A 23,878-nucleotide genomic window follows, 5' to 3' on the forward strand; every position below is an offset into this window, starting at 1 on the left:
ATCTACATGTTACTGTAGAATTAAGGACAATAATGGACGTAGTTTAATGTTTCTGCAGTCACGTTAATCATTTATTATTCAGCCGCTCCACGTGACATCATTCGTCAGAATAAGCGATTGGCGACGCGCAGGTCACGAGGTCGCGAGTCCCCAGCCAATCAGAAGCGCGATCTGCAAACAGCTGACGGTGAATAACAACACAGCGTCGTCCTCTGCTGCAGGTGGCGGAGGAGCTCCAGCAGCACTCTCCCGCACCTCGACAACTCTTCCAACACTTTGGTCCCCCCGGGGGCTCCGCTTCGCCTCGGGCCGCCATGCCAGGTGCAATGTGTTTGTAAAGCACGCGTTTAAAAAAAGAGAGGGAGATGCTCGCCGTGCAGTGAGGAGGCGGAGGAGGAGGAGCAGGCGGAGGAGGACAGCCGCGGAGCTCATCCATCTCAAACCCGCCGCACAATGGCCCCATCCCTCATCGGGGCTTGCCGCAGTCTGGCTCTCTCGACGTGGCTGCTGTCGTTCTGCTTCGTCCACCTGCTATGCCTGGACTTCACGGTGGCGGAGAAGGAGGAATGGTACACGGCGTTCGTCAACATCACCTACCTGGACCCCGTCACCCTGGAGGTCAGGACGGAGAAGACGGAGTGCGGTCGCTACGGGGAACACTCGCCCAAGAGGGAGGCCCGGGGTCTGGTGGTGGTCCCGGCCCTCCCGCAGGACCGGCAGGCGTGTGAGCCCGGCGTCAGGTTCCCGGTGCTCCCGAACACCACCTGGGTGGCGCTGGTGGCTGCGGGGAATTGTACGTACCGGGAGAAAATCCGGAATGTCGCTAACCACAACGCCTCCGCGGTTGTCATCTACAACGTGGGCTCCAGCAGCAGTAACGACACCATAACAATGCCACATCCAGGTGAGCAACGGTTCCCTCTTATCCTGGTCTTAGTTCACAGTTTGCTGAGGCGATAACCTCTGTGAACAAGGGCAGACCTGGTGAAACAGGTGTTCAGTCTCAGTCATTTCTAAGGTATTGAGTGTAATCCCATATATCCTATTCTATAAGATCAATGAACTTGATTTGACGGTTTGGCTGGATTTGCTGACTGTGTGATTGTATATAGCACCTGTTTGAGCATTAAATACAACATCAATGTTTTTTTTTGTTTTTTTTTTGAGAGGTGCTCATGTTAGCAACAGTTCTATCCAATCATGTGTTTATAAGACATTGTTTTATAACCTCACTCTATCTTCTGTCACCAGCATTCAGATCTACTATGTCCTGCATGTTTACATTGAACACTTTAAAAATCTCCTGCCTGTCCTCAGTTTTCTGCCAGTCTGCAGGTGAAACACAGATTCCCAGAGAGTTTGGTATCTCACAGTGTTTGATAGTTAAGACACTTGGTACCAAAAGCATGCAAACCTTTCACCCTCCCTCCTGTTTATTACTGACAATCTCCTCAGTTCCTCCCCAAGAGTCTGGTTGTTTATTCTTGAATGGAGATCAGAAACAAGGAGGAGCAAGTGTGTTTTTATTTTTACCAAAACAAATACTGCAATGGCAATAACAGACTCTCAAATGCTTCATTGGGAGTGGAATTAATTTCACTGCAGATTTATCATGTTTGTAGTCCTCTGATGGGGTTACCTGATATATTATGAAGCAGCAAATGCAGCTGCATGAAAACACTTGAAGTGTTTGGGGGGGGGGGGTCACTTTAAGGATTGAAGAGGATATGTGCTATAATTGATTTCTAAAAGGGCAATTGCAATTTCATACACAATTATGTTTTTTCACTTTTAATTTTTTCAATCTAATAAACTAGTAAGTAATAGTTATGATCTGAACCGTAAAGCAAAGCTCGAGTTAAACAAAGAGCTCCCGGCCCCAATAGCTAAACATGTTGACCTTCAGCACACTTGGTATATAGTGTAAATAAACACTGTCTAAACTACACGCCCAACATACTTAATCTGTGCAAAACATTTGGTCCAAGACATTGTACACAGTGTACAACCAACAAGTTTCTCCAGAGGATTTAAAATGATGACCTGAATACAAAACAATCTGAGACTCGTGAAAATATTAATTTATACCTCTTCCAGCTAGAACAGCAAAACAAATCGTATTGTTTATAAACACCATGATATTGTACTCTATTGGATATTGATGAAGTATTAGTACGAGCTGTATATAAATCGTGGTTTGCTCTCTCTCGTCTCATAGCAAGACGGGTCCCTAGTTCGAGTCCGGGTCAGTTTTTCTCGAGGTTATCCTGTTCCCTTCCAGAGTCCTGTAACGTGCCTTTGAGGCTAAAATTGGTGACTTTAAACCCCATATAGGTGTAAATGTGAGTGTGTGAGAACGGCGAATAGTCCGGCATGTATTCTACATTCACGTATCGGCGGCTGGAATTAGTCCCACGACTCTAAATTGGACAAAATGTAGAAAATGGATGGAAAATATTTTGTCCGTTACATGTTGAGTGATCTCAGTTTGCGTCATTTTAATGACCACAGGCACTCCCTAATGCCGGGGCTCACTTGTCTTTGTGAGCTGCCTTTTCTTTTTCTTTTCTCTAAGCTTGAATATGAAATTCCTTTATATCATAAATCCTACAATGAGTACATTTTTAACTCAACATTGTCATTGAGGCTTTCACAACCGAGCCTTCCATAGAAGGACACTGCCTTCGGAGGAACCTGTTAGTTTGTGAAAAAGGAGAGTGCCTTGACCACATAGACTTGTGAAGTTGTTCTACTGGGCACACACTGAACAGCTAATGTTTCTTTGTGTGTGTTGAATGTGTGAATGAGTAACAGTTTGCTGTAATATTTAGCCTGACATCTTTTCAAGACACGAGTTACTGCTCTCACCACATGTTTCACGTTCATGCAAACAGCCATGTTTGATCATTAACACCCCCTCCAATTCAACCGCCGTCCTCAAGGTTTCAAACAAACTCTTAACACGCATTCCAGGTTTCACCTGCAGTGAGAAAAAAGGCACCTGGCTATTTTTAAGAGTTCCTCTGCTTCCAATCATGACATAAATGCACACCCAGACTCCTTAAGGGACAGAAAATGCAGCCAGGAGAGGTGTTGAGACAAAATCTGGAAGGTAACGGCGAGCATAGTGACACAGGGAGGCTGTAAAGTGCTGAATGATTTCTAAGTTGCCAGAGAAAGAAAGAGGTGCTCCCCCGAGTGGAGCCAACACAGCTGGGCTGTAAAACACCACAATCACACAAGCCAGGCCCGCCTAAAGGCAAGTTAACATTTCTACACCAAGTCTGAATCGTCTCAAAACGTATGTTGACTTTGGATTTTAAAACCAGGGACAGATCATTTGCTTTCATCAATTCTGAAAAGGACTTTTCTTTACATTTCTATGTTGGTCTTCCTTGCAACCGTTAAATGCTCATAACATTCTGACAATATTTCAGATAGTAACTTGAGTCCACTCGTACACTTTGTGGTGCGAAGTCATGTTAAGTGAAACGATAAGCAATCTGAATTGCCCAAAGTCAATTATGTGCTAAAATTCTATTGTGTTTATTTAAAGACATTAAAAAAAAAAGGAAATAGGTTTCAAATGGACTTCCTTATGACTTCTTATGGACTTCTCCTTTTACCAACCGAGAATAAAATCAAATTTAGGTTAGTGTACAAAACATGTAGCTAAAGCTAATGTGTTAAATAAACTCAGTTTAACTTGTTTTCATCATTTGTTTATTTGTTAATTTAAAACTAAAGTGTTAATAGAATGAGTACTGGTGTTAAAAATGTTAAGGCGTTTTGAGGTCTGACCATATTGACCATATATATATATATATATATATATATATATATATATATAGTGCAGTCACATGTGGGTGAGATTTAATGTTTAAATGTCAACCAAAAATAAATATGCCATATAATTAGAAAAAATGAAATCTGATTTTTATAGTGAAATATGAATGTAAATTATTAAAACTGATTCTAAAAATGGCTGCAATACACCTCAAGAATTACAGAAGTAACAATGTCCTTTTGTATGTTGCCTGAAGTAGTTATTACTTATTTTACGGATGAACCCCAAAAAGTCTTGTTAGTATAGTTTGGGTTGAGATTTAAAAATGTCAGCTTCTGATTGTTCCGTCACTCTGTCCGTTTACCTCTGAAACTCTTCTGAATGGCAACATTTGTTGTGTTTTTGGCCGCCCTGTTAATTCTTTCCTGAGCTTCAACTTTCCACTTAGTTCTCATATTTCTTTGTGTATTTTGTTTACTAATTATTCTAAATGTAACAGTCTGTATACAAAGACGAGCAAAGGTTCACTCACAAGCATGAACTCTGTTGTGGAAAAATGCGTTTACTCATTTGTGCAGCCAGCATGTGGCCCACAAGTCGTACAATAACCCAGTCATGTCTGTAGAATAACTGCATTCTAAACAGATTTCATTAGTTGTTTGTTTTTTTGTTTGTTTTTTTTCAAATAAAACCAGTTTTGTATCTTGATCTATCCAAGAATGTGGCAAATGTACATGTCACGCTCTGCTTATATGTAATCGTCATGCTTGTACATCCATGTAGACTATTTTATGTGGCATTTATTTCAGTGTGTGGTCGCTAATGCAGAGGTAACCATTTAAATCTGCAGTAATCTCTACCTCAGTGTTACCCACTGTGCAGCAGACTTTACACCCTTCTATATATAAATTAAACACACTGGCAACCATTGATTTAACCCCCTTCCGTAATAATCCCTCCTTGCTTCCACATTTTGTGGGTGTGAAAGTGCAGATAGGCTAGTTCAGTGTCAGTCTCCAGCACTGCCCTCCCGTTTTAGAAGCAGCTATTTTTGTCTGCTCTGACTGCGTCACTGCGAAACGAAGGAGATAAGAGTCCAGGCTTAGGGAAATCTTACATATCCTAATATGCCTTTCCTCATTTCTGTTAGCCGTGAAGCTCACGCGGGCCTTACAAGGGTGTTTTTCAAGGTCTACAGAGTTTTGAACTTCATGGTTTTTTGTTTTTTTTACAGAAAATGATCTACTTTTTGACTCAAAGTGGCAGGGATTACGTCTCGACTTCACAGAAGCTGTACTTGCATCACAGTGTTTTGCCTTTTTCACCTTATGTCCATCAATAAAACGATAAATCTATGGACTTGAGGCTACACACAAGACATGGAACAAACCTGTATTTATTTACATTGTCAGTGTGTTGAACCTTGACTTGTTGACTTAAAGAATAATTCTGACCTTTCACTAATTCCACCAATTCAAATCATTCGTTATGTCAGCTCCTAAATCATCTATTCAAAGTCAAAAATCTGGACGATGCCAGTGAGACAGAAAATGCCCTCAAAGTCTCGGCAGACACTCGGTGTTCAGCAACATATTACAGTCTGTTTGCTCTCCAAACACAAGCTTTTGTTTTCTCCGTCGTCGTTTGACGCAGTGTTTGCTTTTGAGCCTCCAGCACTCATAAACTCTTTCACATAATAAAATGTTGACGGATGAGATACAGCCAACTGAAGGACTGTTACAGCCGATTTCTTCAGAACTGAAGCATTTCAAATGGAACTTTTACCTTCACAGAAGCACACAAGTTGACCTGTACTTCACACTCGGCACAATGTCACCCAATTTCAAATATTTTTCTGCATATTGCCACAAAAAGTAACTAAATAAAGGATAACTATCATTAAGAGAAAACATAACAAAAGCTTTACACTACATATTTTCCAAGTTTTTAAGGAATCAACAATACTTTAAAAAAAAAAAAAGTCCCTATAAAAAGCTTTTTAATTTAAATGTCAAGTCTATAAACTCATAGACTGTGCTGATCCCTGCATAAAAAAAATAAAAAAAATCCACCAGTTTTACTCAAACATGGCCGTATAAAATGCGGCAGCTGTGCAGATTGCCACAACAGGCTTCTTACATAAAGGGATTTATGAGCATATCAGCAATAATGCATTGCAGCTGCAGTCTGTTGCCTATCTGTTGGATTCGAAGCCTAAAACTCCCCTGGAAAACACAAAACTGCATGTTTTCTGTCGGCTCGAGTGTTTCTGTGACAGAATCACACCTGTCTGATGCTGCAGCGACTCCACACTTCAAAGCAGCTTTTTGTATTTATTTTTTTAGAGGGTGACAGGTGGAATAAAAGCGCTGTTTATCATGAGAGATGGAGCGAGTGAACCACCAAGGAGAGCCTCCACGGCTCGGTGCAAAAATAAACAGACAGCAGAGGGAATATGATGTAACAGTGTTTAGGCTGTTGAAGGCCTGAACTAATCAACCTGCTGCTGTTCAGCTCACAGAGGAGAGATGCATCGTTACCCTATGATGTCTCATTATTAGTCATTTCGCAATCACACAAATACTTTTTCTACACACATTCGACCAATGCTGGATTTTAAAACCAATGATAGTGAGATTAAACAGTGTTTAAGAAATAAAAAAATTTTTTAGATATGAAATAAAGTTTTGTGTGGTCTAAGCTGTGTTCTGTTGCATTTCTGAATCTGTATTGTTTGAGATTTTTACATACGACAAAAGGATCTGTAACATTCATTCATTCATTCATTCATTCATTCATTCATTTATTTATTTATTTATTTATTTATTTATCTTCACCTATTACACATAACATGGAGAGCCACAAGTTAAAGATCCCGCAATTAAACCTGAAAAAAAAAGACTTTAATTAAAAAATGTTCTTAGGTAATGCCAAAATAGTAGCATGAATAAAAATGATGTGATTATCACTCCGCTTACCGAAAAATATCTCTCCAAATTACAATTAAACAGATAAAGTATGACAAAATGAATATAGCCTGATTAAAGAGTTAATCTTGTAAATGATCTGATTTAAATACTATCTTAAGCCTTTGTGAATAAACTGCATAAGAAAACGTGTTGATTAATAACCTTTCAGTCTATAAGTCATAGCTCCTGCTGCCTACAGTTGCTTAAAGGGCTTTGGTAAAAGATTAACAGTGTGCGTTAAACTAAGAAAAAAATAACAGATTCTGTAAATGAGTTGTCCTTGCTGACCGTTTCTCATGTGAACCAGTAAAGAGTAACTCAGTGACTCTGCGATGCAAAATACTTTTTATTTTGCACAACAAGCAAATCAACAGATGGTTGCTGGCTGGAGGCCTCGGACTCTAAAGAGCGAGGCTTTACTTCACTTGTCTTATCTAAGCTCTCAGCGACCGGCCCAAGATTACACACACACACACACACACACACACACACACACACACACACACACACACACACACACACACACACACACACACACACACACACACACACACACACGCAACTCTGCATGCGTGCGTGTGTGTGTGTGTGCAACCCATTTCTCTAATTCTCTCTGGATTAATACTTGACTAATACTTCAAATAGTTAATAGCCACTTCAAATCCTCACTTTTAATAGTCCAAAATTGTTAAAACATTATTTAAGGCATGACTAAAGTGTTTGTTTAATCATCCAAACCCGTCGCTACACACTTAATATTCTGTAATCGTCTAATTACAGCACCTCCAGCTGGTACATTAAAAGCCGAACTGAATCATTATACTTTTTCAAACTTTCATTCGACTACATATATCATATTATTTCGGACATTTTGCGAGTTAAAATAATCAGAATAATCTTTTCTTTTCTTTTTTTGTAATGCAACTATAATTTAATACAGTCTGTATTGAAAACCTTTAGTATCTTCTCATGTGTTTTCTGTTTTCTGTGCAGATACTGGCGATGTGGTGGCCATCATGATCCCAGAGCCTAAAGGCAGAGAGATCCTGGCTTTGCTGGAGCAGCACACCATGGTCATGTTGCACATCACTGTAGGGACCAGAAATCTGCAGAAGTACGTGAGCAGGACGTCGGTCGTATTCGTGTCCATCTCCTTCATCGTGCTCATGATCATCTCCCTCGCCTGGCTCGTCTTCTACTACATCCAGAGGTTTCGCTACGCTAATGCTCGAGATCGCAACCAGGTATGACTGTGTGAGCCGTGTGCCGCCAACTGGCTGCAGCAGCGCCAAGGTCTCAGCCTTTGTGTTGGCCCAATTATATGTTTCCATACGCTGCGAGCTCTGTTAAACTGTAAGGGAAAGGCATAGTCATCCTGACAGCTGGCCAAACAGCAGCGTAGCAACCCAGTCAACCATCAACTCAACTGGGCTTTTGGGCCCTTTGAGCCAGCACTGCAAATACTTGTTTTTGCCATGTTGTTAGTGGGAACGGCTGCTCTGATGCTCTTGTGACGTCTGTACTGACGGACCACTACTGGGTGTGTTGTGATGCGAGTCACAGCCGTAACGGCCATTGTTTGCCTTTTCTCTTTTGATTATGTTGATTTCAGCCATATTGAACAAATATAACTTCCAGGGAGCCAAAGAAGTTGTTTCAGCCTGAACAGATCAATTACGGCATTGTGTTTGACATCGAAAATATGTCTGTCAATGAAGCTTTGTTTAATGTGTGGGGACTGGAAGAGGAGAGGACTTGATCTCAGTGAAAGAAATTGTCTTTAAACACAGTGTTCATGCACAATCATCCACACATGACGTATTTGTTGACTTTCATTTTGAAACAATTTGGTCAAGTTGAATCAATTGCACTTAAAAATCCAGGCGTATTTAACGGCACAGTTGGAAAGTAACAATCAAGAGCTGGAGATGAATTGTTTGGTGGGGTTAAGTTACTTTTCTTTGTTAGAAACTGATGGGAATGTTACTTTAAAGTGAGTCACAGGTCACAAACAGTCAATACAAAGTATACAGTAGATGGTGCTCAAAACTAAGAGGATACCAGGAGGAAACGCTCTTTGGGATCTGACATAAGAACCAGCAAGAATAACAACAAATTGCATTGAGATAATAATATAGTAATAGTCAATAAATATGACTGAAATGTGACTGAGGTATACGTATATTCAAAAATATTCCATCACGCTATGCTCTTCCAATGCAGACATAGTCTGACATGTCTGATTTACAAGAATGTTCGATAGAAATGAGAGTCTTCAACCAATTTGACTTTTTAGTTTAAAGGTTTCTTGATCAGAATAAATACCTCAGTCGTTAGTATTCATATTGCCAAAACATTTAAAGCATTTATTCTTGATTTGAAGAGTTGATCTGAACTGTGTCCGGTTGCGTATTTTATTTTTTACAGCAGACGGTGGTGTTTCAAGTACGGAGAGAGAATAATTCACCTCTGACTGCAGAACAATTATTGTCCCGTCTGGTAAATGGTTTTATTTCCACCCCAGCATAAGGTTTTGCAACTTCGTAATCACTTTAATTTGACACAGACCAATGAACAAGACTGGCGTACAGTGTCAAACCGGTGGGATTCCGACATTACTGCTGTGTTTTTTGGGGTTTTTTTCAGCTTTTATGTCCACTATTAAAATAAATACTGCATATGTCATACATTAAAGATGTATCTGTTATTTCTACAGCGGCGTTTGGGGGATGCGGCCAAAAAAGCCATTAGTAAGCTTCAAGTGCGCACCATTAAGAAAGGAGACAAGGTAAAAGAAGTTCATCACACTGAAAGTGGAACCTTTTTCATAGACTGGAAGCATATTCAGTGCAGTAAAAGATAATTTTTTTCTTTCAAATGTAAACACTAAATACTCACATCAGCGAAATGGCATTTATTCATCACTGAATTAATGAGCACAACCGTATTTATTTAGCCTATTGACTCATTCAGAAACATATTTTTCTGTGTTCCAGGAAACTGAATCAGACTTCGACAACTGTGCAGTTTGCATTGAGGGTTATAGGCCTAATGATGTCGTGAGGATATTACCATGCAGGTAAAGTTTTGCTGGACTAAATCTTTTTCACTTACTGCAAGTCAAATATTAGTAGTTTTATGTTTCATTTGTTATGTGAAAAGACAAACGTATACCATAGACAAGGGTTGTCAAGCATACAGCTTTCAGGCAAAAATGACCAATCCAGCCCGTGGCATGACTTTGTATAAAGTGAAAATTATAATTGCTTTTAATGCAATGTTTTAGGAAAAGTAACTGCCATTTCAAATGTATCCACTGGGGATTGTGCTATTTTCTTTCAAATTACGAGGCATAACAAAACAGTGAGGCGCATACCAGCTGATTGCACAAAGGTGCGGTGAAAGCAAACCGCCTTGTTCATCAAGTTCATCAAATCCAAACTGTGAGCGTGAGTTTGTAAATGCATGCATGCAAAAAGCAACAGAATCCTGAGTTCTGAGACTCAACAGGCTCAATCTGGAAAGAAAAACTTGAGTGAAGAGGATTTCAGATTGCTTTTTTTTTTTAAGACGTCTCTGCTCGTGAATTGTATTAACATTTCTAATATCACATGATGTATTTATAGGTTAATGCTATAACTCTACCATTAAAGATCAAATGGGGCACCAGCACTAAAATGAATTTGATATCGCTGCCATAAACATTATTTTCTACTCATTCCATGATATATTATAATTTTGTAGCCATTAGCTTTTAAGGAGTGTTTATTTTTTAACTGTTTTTTTTTTTTTTACACAGGCATGTGTTCCATAAGCATTGTGTTGACCCGTGGCTACAAGACCACCGAACCTGCCCCATGTGTAAAATGAACATCCTCAAAGCTTTGGGAATCCCAGTAAGTTTCTTTTGGCTTTCTTTTAACGTTTTTTTGAACCAAATCGCTCGTCTTTGTCAGACTAATACAGGTCAAACTGCTTCCAGTGCTTCATTGAGGTCAACGAGAAAAATGTCACCGTCTTGTTCCAGCTCAACCCTGACTGTTCAGATGAGATTCCACCGGACTACGAGACGTCAGTCGGGGGTCCGCCCACTAACCCCATCAGCGGGGCGAGTGAAATCACCGTGAACGAGAGCTCGGTGGTTCTGGATCCAGCTGGGAGAGCTACAGACCTGCAGCAGCTCCATCCTGACGCGGAGACGGCGCCTCAGCCTGGGGAGAGCCACAGCATCGCCAGCAGTACGTACACACATTCACATTTACTGTGATTAATGAAGCAGCTTCTTACTGAAAGTACCCAAGATTGACTAAAATGTGGAAGTGATCGAGAATTATTTTGATGTGTTTTTTGGTTTTTTTCCACAAATGGATTTAAAGAATATCCAGTACCTTCATGTATAGATTGGTACCTTTTGTCCTTTATGTTTTTTTTAGTGGCTATATTTGGCAACTTTTGCATTTCTTCCTGTGACCTTAAAACTAACAATGAGAAGTTAACTGAAGTGGCGCTAGACGTAATAATGGGTCTTGTCAAGCTTGTGCGCCATATCTGGTATTGGTTAGTATTATACAAATGCTCCACACTTCTACTTGACTCTTCTCATAGTAACATAGATTCTACAGAGTTTTGCCCAATTTTTAAAGTGATTAAAATAATTTGCAATACACTTTGCGTTAAATTAGAGCACGTTACAGTACGTCCATTGTCAGAAGCCTAAAGCATCGAAAAAAAAATTTTCAGGCAATTTTTTTCTTGCATGCAATATATTGTGGAACACCGGGAATCATTAGTGGATCACGTTTAATAGAATAATTGTACAATCTTTTACAGATCTGAAAAAACAGTTTTCATGCACATTTTAAGATAATGTAAAACACATGAATTATGATTTTAGCCAACTTTTTAATCAAAGACAGATATCCTACAAATATGTCCTTTTCCTCTCTGAGTTCAAAAAGCTATTGACTGAATAAATAAATGCTGAAATATTTTACAATATGAGGTGATATATTATTATAAATTTCACTTCTGTCACACTGTCTTCTCTTCCACTGCTGCTTCGCCTGCAGGAACGTGTTTTAGCTCGCCAGCTGAACCAAGTCCATGTTTTCCTGCTCAGAATCTCATGGGGAAAAAAAGCTAAACTCGTGACTTACACACAGAACTACACAATTTGTTACATTTTATTTCCCTGCCTAAAGGCATACGGACTGCAGCTTCACTTAAAGATCCGTGCAATATCTTGTGTTTATGTACAGTACATATAGGATCATACACAACATGCTCTCACACACATTATTTAGGACCTCATTTCCTCTAAAAACAGGCTCGTAGTTGCAGACTAAAACAATGTTGTTGTTAAATATAGGGAGAAACAAGGAACAGCATTTTACTTTATTTAGTTTTGACTCATATTTTTTTATTTCTATTCAGTGTGACATGTAAACATGGATATTTACATCCATCATCTGTCACATTATGAGCATCTCCCTGGCATAGAGAAATTCCAACTTTTGCTGCTAAAACAGCCTCATATATGGAGCAACGCACACTGCTACTTTTTCAACAGAAGCATTATTAACTTCTGAAGCAATTTGATCTACTGTAACTTCTCTGTTGGAATGAACCACATGAGTCAGCCGTTTTGTCCATGACTCTGCCACAGGTTCACTGCTTTCCATCCTTGGAACAATTTTGAGAGCAACATACCACTGCAGGCCACGAGCGGCCTACAAGAGCTGCAGCTCTGGAGTTCACTTAGGGTCACTGGAGCCAATCCCATGCGACTTTGGCCTATAGTCCTTCCTGGACACGTCGCAATCCATCATGGAGTAAAGACAGAGCTTCTAGCGTGTGACGTTTGAGGACACTTATAGCCTGATGGGCCCAACCTGCTAAAAGTTGGTGTGACAAATAAATAAACAGAGAAAATGACTTCATGTGTCAGTGGTCCTAATGTTATCGCTGATAGGTTTACGGCGCCGTCTCTCCGTGCTTCATCAGGCTGCACTCCGCTTCCAGAAGAGTGATATGGAGGCACGTCTTCATGGTTGAGAGCACAGGAATCGTGACGTGTCGTTAAAACGAAGACATATTTTTTCCTTTGTCTGCTCGGCGAGCAGTAAATCAGACTGCAACAAGCAAGATCTCGCCTAAAGACTAATTGCAATGTGAAATAGAGGTAATTGGTCTTGTGTCGCAGTGTCAATGAGCAAGCATAGACAATGCCACTGATGGGCAGTTAACAAGAGACGAACAAGCGGATCTCTCGGGATTTGTGCCGCTGCAGGTCGGCAGTGATGAAGCAACGACGGTGCTCTGCCTCGGTCTGAATGATGGGGACTGCCGTAAATGGTATTGCAGCTATTATTCTTTCCAAAGTCGCCCATTCACTGAGCGTAAAAGAAGCCCTTTTTTTCTGAGATTTAGGATGTGCTGCCTGTTGCATGTTGTTTATTGCCATCCATCTGTCTTCATATACGGCTCGGTTGCCCTGCAGGTAGACTGAAAGTGCTGTTGGTCCGCTGTAATCGAGATACACGCAGGCTTTTCTTCTCCCAGACTTCATTATTAAAGTGAAGCAAAGAAGTAGCAGCTAATTGATTTAAATGATTAGCTTTGGGTTAGTTGCAGCACGTTTGCACAGACACGCTATGGATATGTCCTCTACACTGTTGCAGCTTTATTCCTTTTATACATAATATTATTGACAATAATATAACTGTTTTTGTGGCCTGTATCAGTTAAAACTTTTAACATAAGATATTGTTTATTTTTCCCACTGTTTGTGACGTTAGAGGAATATATTTCCCTTCAAGTATAGTGAATAAAAGTCCTTTTTTTTTGCAAAGACATATCCACATTTCATACCCTGTCAGAGGCAAAAATGTTGAGGACTGATAAACATGTATTTAAATGACAGAAGAGTATGTACCATGAGCCTGCCTTGTCGGTGGTTTTGACTCTCACAGAGGGTTATTTTTTTACATTATTACTTTAAAAAAGGTATTTTGTTAAAGACGGGTTTTCTTAAGCTGAAGTTATTCAGCACCTAATTGTCTTGTCAGGACAGCGTCTATTTCGTTACTGTGTTTGACTTTCTTTTTTTTTTACAGAGGAGGCATTATTTCTGTTAAATTTTTAATTCCAGAGATTTGTTTGATTGTGGCATGTTGAGCAACCTTTCTGAACTTCTGAATTCATTGTCTCCAGTTATAGAGATATATTATTCTCCCACATAACAGAATTTTCGAGGCATACATAATATTAATACATTGAAATAATACATAATTTCAATGTATTAATATTCTAAGGCATTTTCAGTAACCTGGCTGAGCCAGGTGTCCTCTTATTGTGGAAGTGAAAATATGTTCCCCCGACTTAGATACCAGCACGATTACACCTGCATTAAGAGTGCGTGTGTAATCTCTTCCTATTAATTTCTGTCCCTTCAGGTGAGCACCAGCCTCCCCTGAGCAGTGACTCGGACACCTCCATCATGGGAGTGGAGATCGGCATGTCAGAGGTGGATCTGTCCAGGGAGCAGGAATGTCACGAGGGCAAATCGAGATCCAATCAGAGCTGAGCACAAAAAAATTGCCAAGAAAAAGACGACGGGGAGAGAGCAAGGCTGATCAATTCATGGACCACCGGAAATTAGCAACGCCTTTGGCTTGTTCGGAAGAAGAGACTTTGCAGAAGGTGGGCAGTTGAGCGACACGGCCATCGACGGCACAAAACGCCAGGTTCTGTTTTGCCCTTGCATCTGTAGACGTGTTTCTTTGCCCATTTTCCAGCGTTCACCGTGACCAGACAGACAATCACAGCGTTCTAATGGCAGTGGCCCCGTTTTTTTACCCACATTATTTCCTTTAATCAAAGATTTAGAATGCACACATGGCGGAGAAGATGGAGCCCTTTACATTGCAGCCTCACAAATTCAACCCTGTTGTTCTACCCGGGAGCTGCAGGACGTTCTTTATACCAGGTTGTGTCTGCCGATTGTTTGACTTCTTCGCATGAGATCACTGCCAACCACTCCAGTGAGTTTACTGGTGTGATGTAGAAACATATAGCACATACAGAGAGTCGAGTCCCCTCGAGTCTCAACCAGGTGGTGTGATGTTCCCACCATCTTACCCCCTGATGGGTGCATACTATCGGCCAGCGAAACCTTTAAAAAGCTGGTTTCGTGCCGTCACATGACATTTATGGGTCTGAAAATCTAAGCACACGTTATGCTGCAAATCTCTGAACACATACACGCGACTTTTCGCGTGGATGTTAGTTCCTCGCTTCTACTTTACGTGGTAAATATTTCCGTCCTCACAATTGACAATCACAACTTTTCATGTGCAGTTTGAAGCGATGTCACCCTCTGCCCTACTGAAACTGCTGCCAACGATTACAACTTGTTATCACAACCCGTGAAACGCGTGATCGCTCCCGGCTGTCTGCCAGGAAGAGAAACGATCATGTTCACTCTTGCTGCTACATATAGCTGACTAGTATAACAGCTGTCACTCCCAAAAGCTGGCATTGTGTACGTATTTGTGTACAAACCTACACTTGTCAAACCAGCCAATATATAAATATGTCATCAAGTCTCGTGTCAGGTGCCAAGCTCGTCTGCTATACTTTAATCATAGTTATTTTTAATGAACGTTGATTTTCTTGGCAGTGGGGCTCAAATGACACTGATGATTTTCACAATATGAAACCTAAGAGATAACATGAGCACACATGAAGTAACTGTTTGGTGGAAAAAGGAGGGAACTATGCATTGCTATGGTTGAATCGAGTACTTTGAGGTCTCAAGCCTGTTTTTTGCTTTTTGGTTTTTTTTGTTTTTTTTTACCCTATGTGGCGTAAAAATGTTTACAGAAGTTGAATATGTCCACACTAAGCTAATGTTGGAAAGATTATACTGATGTTTTGTTTTTTTTGTGGTGTGAGGTGTTTTTGCAAAGAGCTGCACACAAAAATACAAACCGCTATAGCACACTACAACCTACTTGTGCAAATAAATGTTGAAACAAAAAAAAAACATGTTCCCATTTGTGCAATTGCCTACACAGCTTTAATTAAAAAAAAACAAAAACATTAATTAAGCACTTTTTCAATCGCATATAAGTTTTGACTTGCTATGCTGTTTTGAAGCCACTCTACACCTGCCCAAGACCAAACAGAAATGTGTGAGTCACTGCTTTTAGTGGCTAGTGACAGAAATGTCCCTCAGAAGCTTGTTACAGAAGAAGCTAACAGCGAGAGGCATTTTGGCTCTGTTCAGCACACATATGGCAAAAAAATTATATTTTTCAATTTAATATTCGTTTATCATGTTAGAAAGTTGGCACGTTAGTTTTACATTATTGGTTCCATCATTCACTCATTAAAGCAAAAACAAACAAAAAAAAAGGTGCCAATGTTCTCTGGACCGACACCATTGCATGACAGTTCCTCTTTTTGTTTGTTCAGTTGAATCTCCTGCACGGTGGGTCTGTTTCCTCTCACATTCCTGCAGACTTGCACACTGAAGAAGCACAGAGCCTCAGACTCACTGCATGCAGCCAGCAGAATTTTAACTGGCTGTGTTTCTTTTCCACTCATTGTTTCCATTAGGTCCTACAGTCACCTGGGATTCGGTTATATAACACACACACATTTGTCTGTCAGTGTGTGTGTGTGTGTGTGTGTGTGTGTGTGTGTGTGTGTGTGTGTGTGTGTGTGTGTGTGTGTGTGTGTGTGTGTGTGTGTGTGTGTGCAAACATGTGACCTTGTAAACTTCAATTTTTGAGGACAGTTTTTTTTTCTCCCCATCTGTAGCAGCCGGATAGGTATGATCACTGCATTGCGGTAGAACTGACAACAATTTCCATGTGAGGGTGTGTGTGTGTGGTATATTTTTTACCTTGTCCCCCCTGTGATTGTCAGTAAAGTTAAGAGTTGGACATTTGAGACATTTGAGCATTTAAATGTTGTATACGGTCCATAGCTGAACAAGTTTGACCTCATGTCATAATCTATTCTAACTATATATAAGGAGGAATTAACTGACGCTCATTTTCTTTTACTTTTTGGTGTTTATTTTGTTTTTAAAGCAAGTTCTCCTTTTTCTTTTGTTCATGTTTTGTGTTGTGAACATTATAGAGTAGGAATTCCTGCCTGTTTTGAGTTTGGATGCAGATACTGAAGTGATGGTGTTCTCGACATCGCTCTGTGTGTGTGTGTGTGTGTGTGTGTGTGTGTGTGTGTGTGTGTGTGTGTGTGTGTGTGTGTGTGTGTGTGTGTGTGTGTGTGTGTGTGTGTGTGTGTGTGTGTGTGTGTGTGTGGAGGGGGGCTCACATGAGTAATGAAACTGTCCAATATGTAAGATTACCTGTCTGTACTTGTTGCTCTCCTGATTTATCCCACTTGTTTTCTCCATTTTACATTTTCAATTCCTTGCCCCTTCACTGGTGCTCTGAAGACACAAGATTCACTGCTGCCAGGGCTGTCCAAGTTAAATTATGCAGAGCCACAAACGTATGTGATGAACAAATGAGGCCTGACATTTTTGTCCATTTACACTTTTTCAAAAATACATAACTGAGGGTCAACTGGCGTTAATCCGAGCTTGCATTGGAGTAAAAGGCCATGGTACACCCTGGACAGCTGTTTGGGATCCTTACAATTAAAAGACACAGAAAAACAGTTTTCTGTTGAATGTTGTCAGATTCAAATGAGCAGTTTGTCCTCCATATAATGACATTTAACTAAAAGTGACTTTGGTGAACCTGTGATGCTGGTTAATTCTATTTTCTGTTTATATGAAATGGTTACTAATCTTTTGGAAAATATAGTTTTATATAATTTTTTTTAACTGAATACTTTAATTTAAACCAAAGTGACAGAAAATTGTTAATTGGGCCATTATTGCTCTGTTTTTTTTAATTGCTTTTGTTGTATTATAAAAATAGAAATATGAAGCCTCTACCATTAAACAATGTACTGAGGTAACATCAAAAATATCTTAAAACACCACCTTAATAATACAACAAAACTGAATGTACAATGAATTTAGGCAAGTTATATGCTTTGCTGGCAGATAAATCATATTTTCTCTGTGTCATACTTAATTGCAGTGAAAAATGTAAATGAATGTCCAAATAAAAAATGATCTATATTTTCCCAATAATTACTATCAGAACGTGTTTTTCATGTCACCTATATTTTAAAGTAATCAAAATTATTTTCCGAAATGATGGACCTGTAAAATAAAGCCTTATATGACGTTGCTTTATTATAATCCAGAGCACCCTGGTTGTTGCTGGTGTATTGTAACACCTGCTCTGTCCTGATTGTGTTAACCTTTCTATCTTGCACTTTACCCCTCCGTCGAATGAGGAAGGTGGAACTGAATTAAACTTTTTTTTTTCTTTCTACGAACAGCTTTTAAGAAAGAGGGCTACAGTATTGAATTTGGGACACGAGTCGGTTGTTGCTTACTGTATGATGTTGTGATTTTTTTTTTTTTTTGATGTACTAAATGTATGTGAGATGGAGAGTATCAATATATTGTAAACCACACCAATCAGCCACAACATAGAAACCGAAGAAAGGGTGGTGTAAATACCGGGCGGTATCTTAACAATTAAACTTTATAAGATGATGATCTAATCTGGTGAATCATGTGGTTCCGCGCTATCGAAGGAGAGGAAGATGGCCTTCTGCCGAAAAAGTTTAGACTTTGGTATTGACCAGATGTGGACTTGATCCTATGAACATAATTTACAGACATTCAGTTAGTTGTTCAGATTAAATTCATATCAGTGATTTCCATACTTTGTAGTGGAAGTGATCTGTCACAATTTGGTCGAGAAAAAGACAATTTGACATTGTTGCAGATCTCACAACGATCATATTTCCCAATCACTGATGTACACAAGTACAATACAGAAATTGTATTCTTTAATGACAGCACCCTCTTTCGGGGGTGTTGTTAATACCAAAACATGACAAGAAATTGTTAAGTAATTGTGGAAGAAACATATGAGGGAGTCCACAATTTTTCATATAGCTTCGTTATTCCCTCGGATCTCATTCCCATTGGACTTCTGATGGTTCAGTGAGGAAGGAAAGACTGTTCAAAAGAAGCTTAAACTTCCAGCACTGTATGAATTTGCTGGTCTTGTCCACAGGGTCTGTGACATATTGTGACATATTGAAGCACAACTGGCAGGAAAAAGACAACATTTATATGTTGCTTTAATAATGTGGCTGATTGGTGTATACACCCAGCAGAAATAACAGCATTGCTATTCTGTAATATAAGCACACTGTAAAAATGAGTACTAATGTCTCTGTCCCTTTCTCGTACTGTGCACAATGCATGTGTAGGAATGTCTTTGTGTGTAATAAATTGAAATCAGGTTTTTCCAACTTTTACAAACCTGTTTGTTTCATATATGCTGGATAAACGACATGAGGAACACTAACAATTCTGGAAAATCATAACGAATTATATATATATATATATATATATATATATATATATATAAAGTAATTCAAAAAATGCTCGGATAAATTCAAATATTATCCTAAATGTGCAGCTAATAAAACACTGGTACTGAAATCTAGCGCACCACACCTACTATTGTTGTTCAGTATTTATTCAAGGATTCAAGGATTCAAGGATTCTTTATTGTCATATCAAAAAGAAATGACAATAAAGAATCCTTAAAGCTAATAAAACACTGGTACTGAAATCTAGCACACCACACCTACTATTGTTGTTCAGTATTTATCGTTTTACTGTTGTTCTATTTCATATTCGTTCTACAATCTACATTAATGTCAGTCTCTCAACGCATTCTTAAAACATATTTCTCCAGTTTCCCTTCCTTTCATAATCGATCACCACGTAGACGATTTTTTTGTGTCAGCAGACACCCCTCAGACACAAACACATCAACAACCTTACTCGGTTAGGTGGTATTCAGTGTTTATTCCGATAGATATTTATGTATTATATTTTAATAATTTATATTTTAAGAACAAAATGGATGTCCAGTAATGGATGGATGATATTTGATGATAATACGCACCAAGAAAACTATTACTTCTCGACTATGTGACCTACATGCTGTAACTAATCGTCCAGGCCACTATGATAAACCATGTTACAAAACTGAATTTAGTAGACCTGTTAAATATTTTTTGAATTATTTCAAAACTGTGTAAAGATTGTTTATCTTCCAATGTGAACTCTTGCAGCCAACACGTGGTAATTCCGAGTGTCTCCTGCAGAGGGCAGTAAAGGCCTGAGAGGTTGAAGTCCTTTGACGGCAGCAGGAGAGAGCGGCTCTGTGGAGGAATATGGGGAGGATGTGAGCACCCATGCAGCCTCCTGACAATTAAGGCCCTGTTTACATGACGCTTTAAGTGAATATGTATCAGAAACCTTTACACGGCAATGTTCTGAGAACGACGTCTGTTTCCGCGAAAACTGCAGAAACACGATGTACTTTTCAAGTTGGTCCACCAGGGGGTGGTGTTGCTTTTGTAATGAAACCACCTACACACGCGCTATAAACATTAACAATGACGAGTACACGATAATATGTATGAACAGATGAGGAAGTTTGATTTCTATTAGGGGTGCTTTAACTGTAAAACTCCCAAATCCCATGACAATATAGATGAAGTCATGATACTCATTGGCCATCTATTCGCGCATGTGCAGAAGAACTCCTCACTCCGGCCTTGGTGCGCATGCGCAGTAGCAACGTTTCTGCCATCCAGCCCAAACATACACAGGCTGTGGTTTTTGGAAAACTTCCACTATGGGACCCCAAAAAACGCAACGAGAAGTTTACTGATTTTCTCCCAAAAGCGGCGTCGCGCACACGGGCGCTGTCTGCAGAATGGGTCGCGGTGAGGAGCTCAGTGACTTCCAGAGGGGCACCGTGGTGGGATGCCACCTGTGTCAGAGGTCCACACGGGAGATCTCGGCCCTGCTGGCGCTGCCCCAGTCCACCGTCAGCTCCGTCATCGTGAAGTGGAAGCGGGAGCGCATAACGACCACCCTGCCCCGGTGCGGCCGGCCACAGAAGCTCCGGGAGGAGCACCGACAGATTCTGGAGAGGGTGGCCCGGGAGAAGTGCTTCACCTCCATCGAAGCCCTCGCCGCCGAGTTCCAGAGCGCCTCCGGGACCGTGGTCAGCTCCAACACCATCCGCCGGGAGCTGCACGAGATGGGCTTCCGCGGCCGGGTGTCCTCCTACAGCAAGGCGAGAGGTGCGTCCAGGTCCAGGAGCACCGAGCTGCAGGATCACACGATTAAAGTATGACTGATATTAACTGAGTGGAGTATGAATTAGTCTTCATGACATTGAATTAGTGCTCGTGTCGGTACGTGGAGTTAATCTTTGTTAAAAAAAAAAAAAAACAGAAAGAAAAAAGAAGTGTTATCAGTGCATCCCTGAGTCACAAAACTCACTACATCCTTCGAATCAGACCAAGTAACAATATGCATATTCAGAAATATATTTTTAACTAGGCTTCTATTTAGTTAAAGAATTCATTTATTTTATGGGTCACACAGTCGTATTGGAGGTCTTTTAGTTTGAAGTTTGCATGTTCTCCCTGTGCATGCATGTGAGAGGTTTTCTTCAGGCGCACCATGCATTTAAGGTAAATTGAAAATTGCCCCGAGGTGTAAATGTGAGGTGTTGAATTCTGCAATAACCTAAAATCAGCTAAGATATGCTCAATTCTCCGCCTCCTGCTGTTAAGTTAGATAATGTTTGCTGAAAAACATTTTTTCCCAATTTTTGTTGTAGAGTAGAGCCCGACATATTTGAAATGAGCGAAACGAATGACTCCTTTGACGTCTTTCATTAATGCCAGGAGGGAAAGGAGAAGTGAAGAAGCAGGCGGCACCCCACCGAGATGATGGCGATGCCAACGTGTCTCGACTGGACCTGCGTGTCGGCCGAATACTCACAGCCGAGCAGCTTCCGGACGCCAACAGTCTGTACGTGGAGCAGGTCGACGTTGGAGAAGCTTCTCCCAGGACGGTGGTCAGCGAACTGGCCAAGCACACATCTGTGGTACGACAGACTGAGCAATGCAATCATACAATTTCTGTTATACAATGGAAGGTAGTGTGAGTGTTTAAGAGCTTTCTTTTTTTTTAGAATACAATAGAATAGAAATACTTTAACAATCCCCGGCGGAAATTCTTTTATCTTAGCTCCACACAGAAAAAAAACTCAGAATAAATACCATGGAAGTTAAAATATCATTACAACAGACTAAAGTTAACAGAAAAATACAACAATCACTTTTGACAAAGAGGATTTATAGAGTCTTAATGCCACAGGAATAAAGGATCTCCTGTGACTTTACTTGACACTTTGGTGGGAAGAGTCTGTCACTGAAAGCGGGACTTATAAATAAAGTTGGATTGAAACCATAACCCAGGACATCATGGAGATGGAGAGCCATTGTTCAGGATGGACCTCCTCAAAGAGACCAGTACAGAGGTCATCTCCACCCTCGGCCTGCTGCTCCAGCATGCGACAGCAAAGTAGAACGCGCTCGCCACCACAGACTCTGAGAGCACCCTCAGCAGAGTGCGACAGATGTTGAAGGATGTTCGGTGCTCTTAACCCAGTCCGATTTATCGTCTATCGACACCCCCAAATATTTAAAGGCCTCCACAATGCTGCTCCAGGTCTTCATGGTGTCGGACGCCAGCGTCTCAGTTGACACAGATTCTTAGTCCAGTTCTCAAACTAGTAGAAAAATACAGAATCGGTGTAAACAACCTTTTTTTATATATTATATTGTACCGATAATCTTCGGAAATATATTTGGTGTTCTGTCCTTCACGCAGGTGCCGAACCGAATGGCGGTGCTGGTGTGTAACCTGGAGCCGGCCGTGACGAACGGATTCACCAGCCAGGCCGTGCTTCTGTGTGCCAGATCTTCAGACAGAGTGGAAATCCTCGACCCTCCCAGTGGAGCAGTGCCAGGAGACAGAGTTACTTGTCAACAATTTTCAGGTACGACGGCCTGATTACTGTCACCTGGAGAGATAGCGGCACACTTCAGGAGGAAGCACAATACCAGAGAAACTTTCATCAGACAGAGACACTGACAAACGTTTGGGATAATAAAGCTGGTCACATAATGTTTGCCCTCTCAGTTCAAACTTGTGAGATCAGCCGGGTCGACACCAATGCAGAACACTCCCGCTGAGACTTTGTTATTCTCTCCCACAACTTTCCCCTCAAGTCCACCAAACATCAGGATGAATTGGAGTCGACACTGTGAGCAGACCGCATGGCCAAAACTCGCTGCTCTCCTCACTGATCTCATCTCTTCTGCTTGAATGAAAGCAAATCCCTCCAGTGAGCTTCCATAATTTTGTGCGAAGTCTGTAGAGGGATGACGCTTTTGCAGCAGAATATTGCCTCCTTTCATTGTGTTGCTCGTGCAGAGTTGTAAGATTACAATAGACCTCCCAGAATCTCCTCAAATCATGCAAAAGAACGATGTTGACCAAAGCACGGAGAGCATCCGTATGAATCAAACTGACCTCTCGATTGCAGGTGACCCGGACAAAGAGTCGACCCTGGAAAAGAACGTGTGGGAGCAAATTCAGCAAGATCTACGCACCGATGCCCAGCGTGTTGCAACCTACAAAGGAGCGGTCTTTGGAGTTGAAGGGAAGGGAGTGTGCACCGCCCAGACCATGACTAACTGTCTCATCAAATGAGCACTGCCGTAGCAACACATGGACACCTTCACTCCTGGGCTGGTACAATACCACCACCCTGGGGTTTTCTGTGCTCAGTCAAGAAATGACAGTAAAGCGCCCTCTGCTGGACAGACATGTACATGAAATGAAGCAATGGGAGTTTTGAGTTTGTCCAAAGGGGGATCGCTCCATTACTCACAACAACGAGCTGTAAGGGGAAGTAAGACATGAGATCATGCTGCAGTCCGGCTTATTGAGCACGGTTTGACAATAGAGAGAAATATTTTATAGAATTCCCTTCTGTTGGGAAATGTGCGGTAAATTAAATGAAACTGAATTTCCCTGAAACAAAAAGAGAGACTCAAAAATCCCCTG

The 23,878-nt window shown here is 40.7% G+C and overlaps 2 protein-coding genes across 3 annotated transcripts; both read left to right on the forward strand.

The window, feature by feature from the left end:
• Nucleotides 1-280: 280 nt before the first annotated feature.
• Nucleotides 281-19,143, forward strand: rnf150a (ring finger protein 150a). 2 transcript variants are annotated; one of them, XR_013937182.1, is made up of 8 exons: nt 281-904; nt 7,750-8,000; nt 9,473-9,544; nt 9,753-9,835; nt 10,556-10,652; nt 10,784-10,994; nt 14,211-17,016; nt 17,091-19,143. XR_013937182.1 is itself a non-coding variant. In XM_080520240.1 (7 exons), the coding sequence occupies exons 1-7, from the start codon at nt 454-456 to the stop codon at nt 14,339-14,341; spliced, it is 1,296 nt and encodes a 431-aa protein (XP_080376366.1). In that variant the 5' UTR covers nt 281-453; the 3' UTR covers nt 14,342-19,143. The 2 variants fall into 2 exon arrangements, 1 of the variants encoding a protein (XP_080376366.1); XM_080520240.1 differs by having other exon boundaries at nt 14,211-19,143.
• A 1,517-nt stretch (nt 19,144-20,660) lies between these two features.
• On the forward strand, nt 20,661-23,521 carry LOC308149331 (aminoacyl tRNA synthase complex-interacting multifunctional protein 1-like; the record flags this gene model as incomplete). Its single annotated transcript, XM_080521031.1, has 4 exons — nt 20,661-21,033; nt 21,646-21,848; nt 22,637-22,783; nt 23,243-23,521. 4 exons carry the CDS (start codon nt 20,661-20,663, stop codon nt 23,519-23,521), a joined length of 1,002 nt encoding a protein of 333 aa, XP_080377157.1.
• Nucleotides 23,522-23,878: the final 357 nt, after the last annotated feature.

Source organism: Blennius ocellaris (assembly GCF_963422515.1).
Source record: "Blennius ocellaris genome assembly, chromosome: 3".
Classification (NCBI taxonomy): domain Eukaryota; kingdom Metazoa; phylum Chordata; class Actinopteri; order Blenniiformes; family Blenniidae; genus Blennius; species Blennius ocellaris.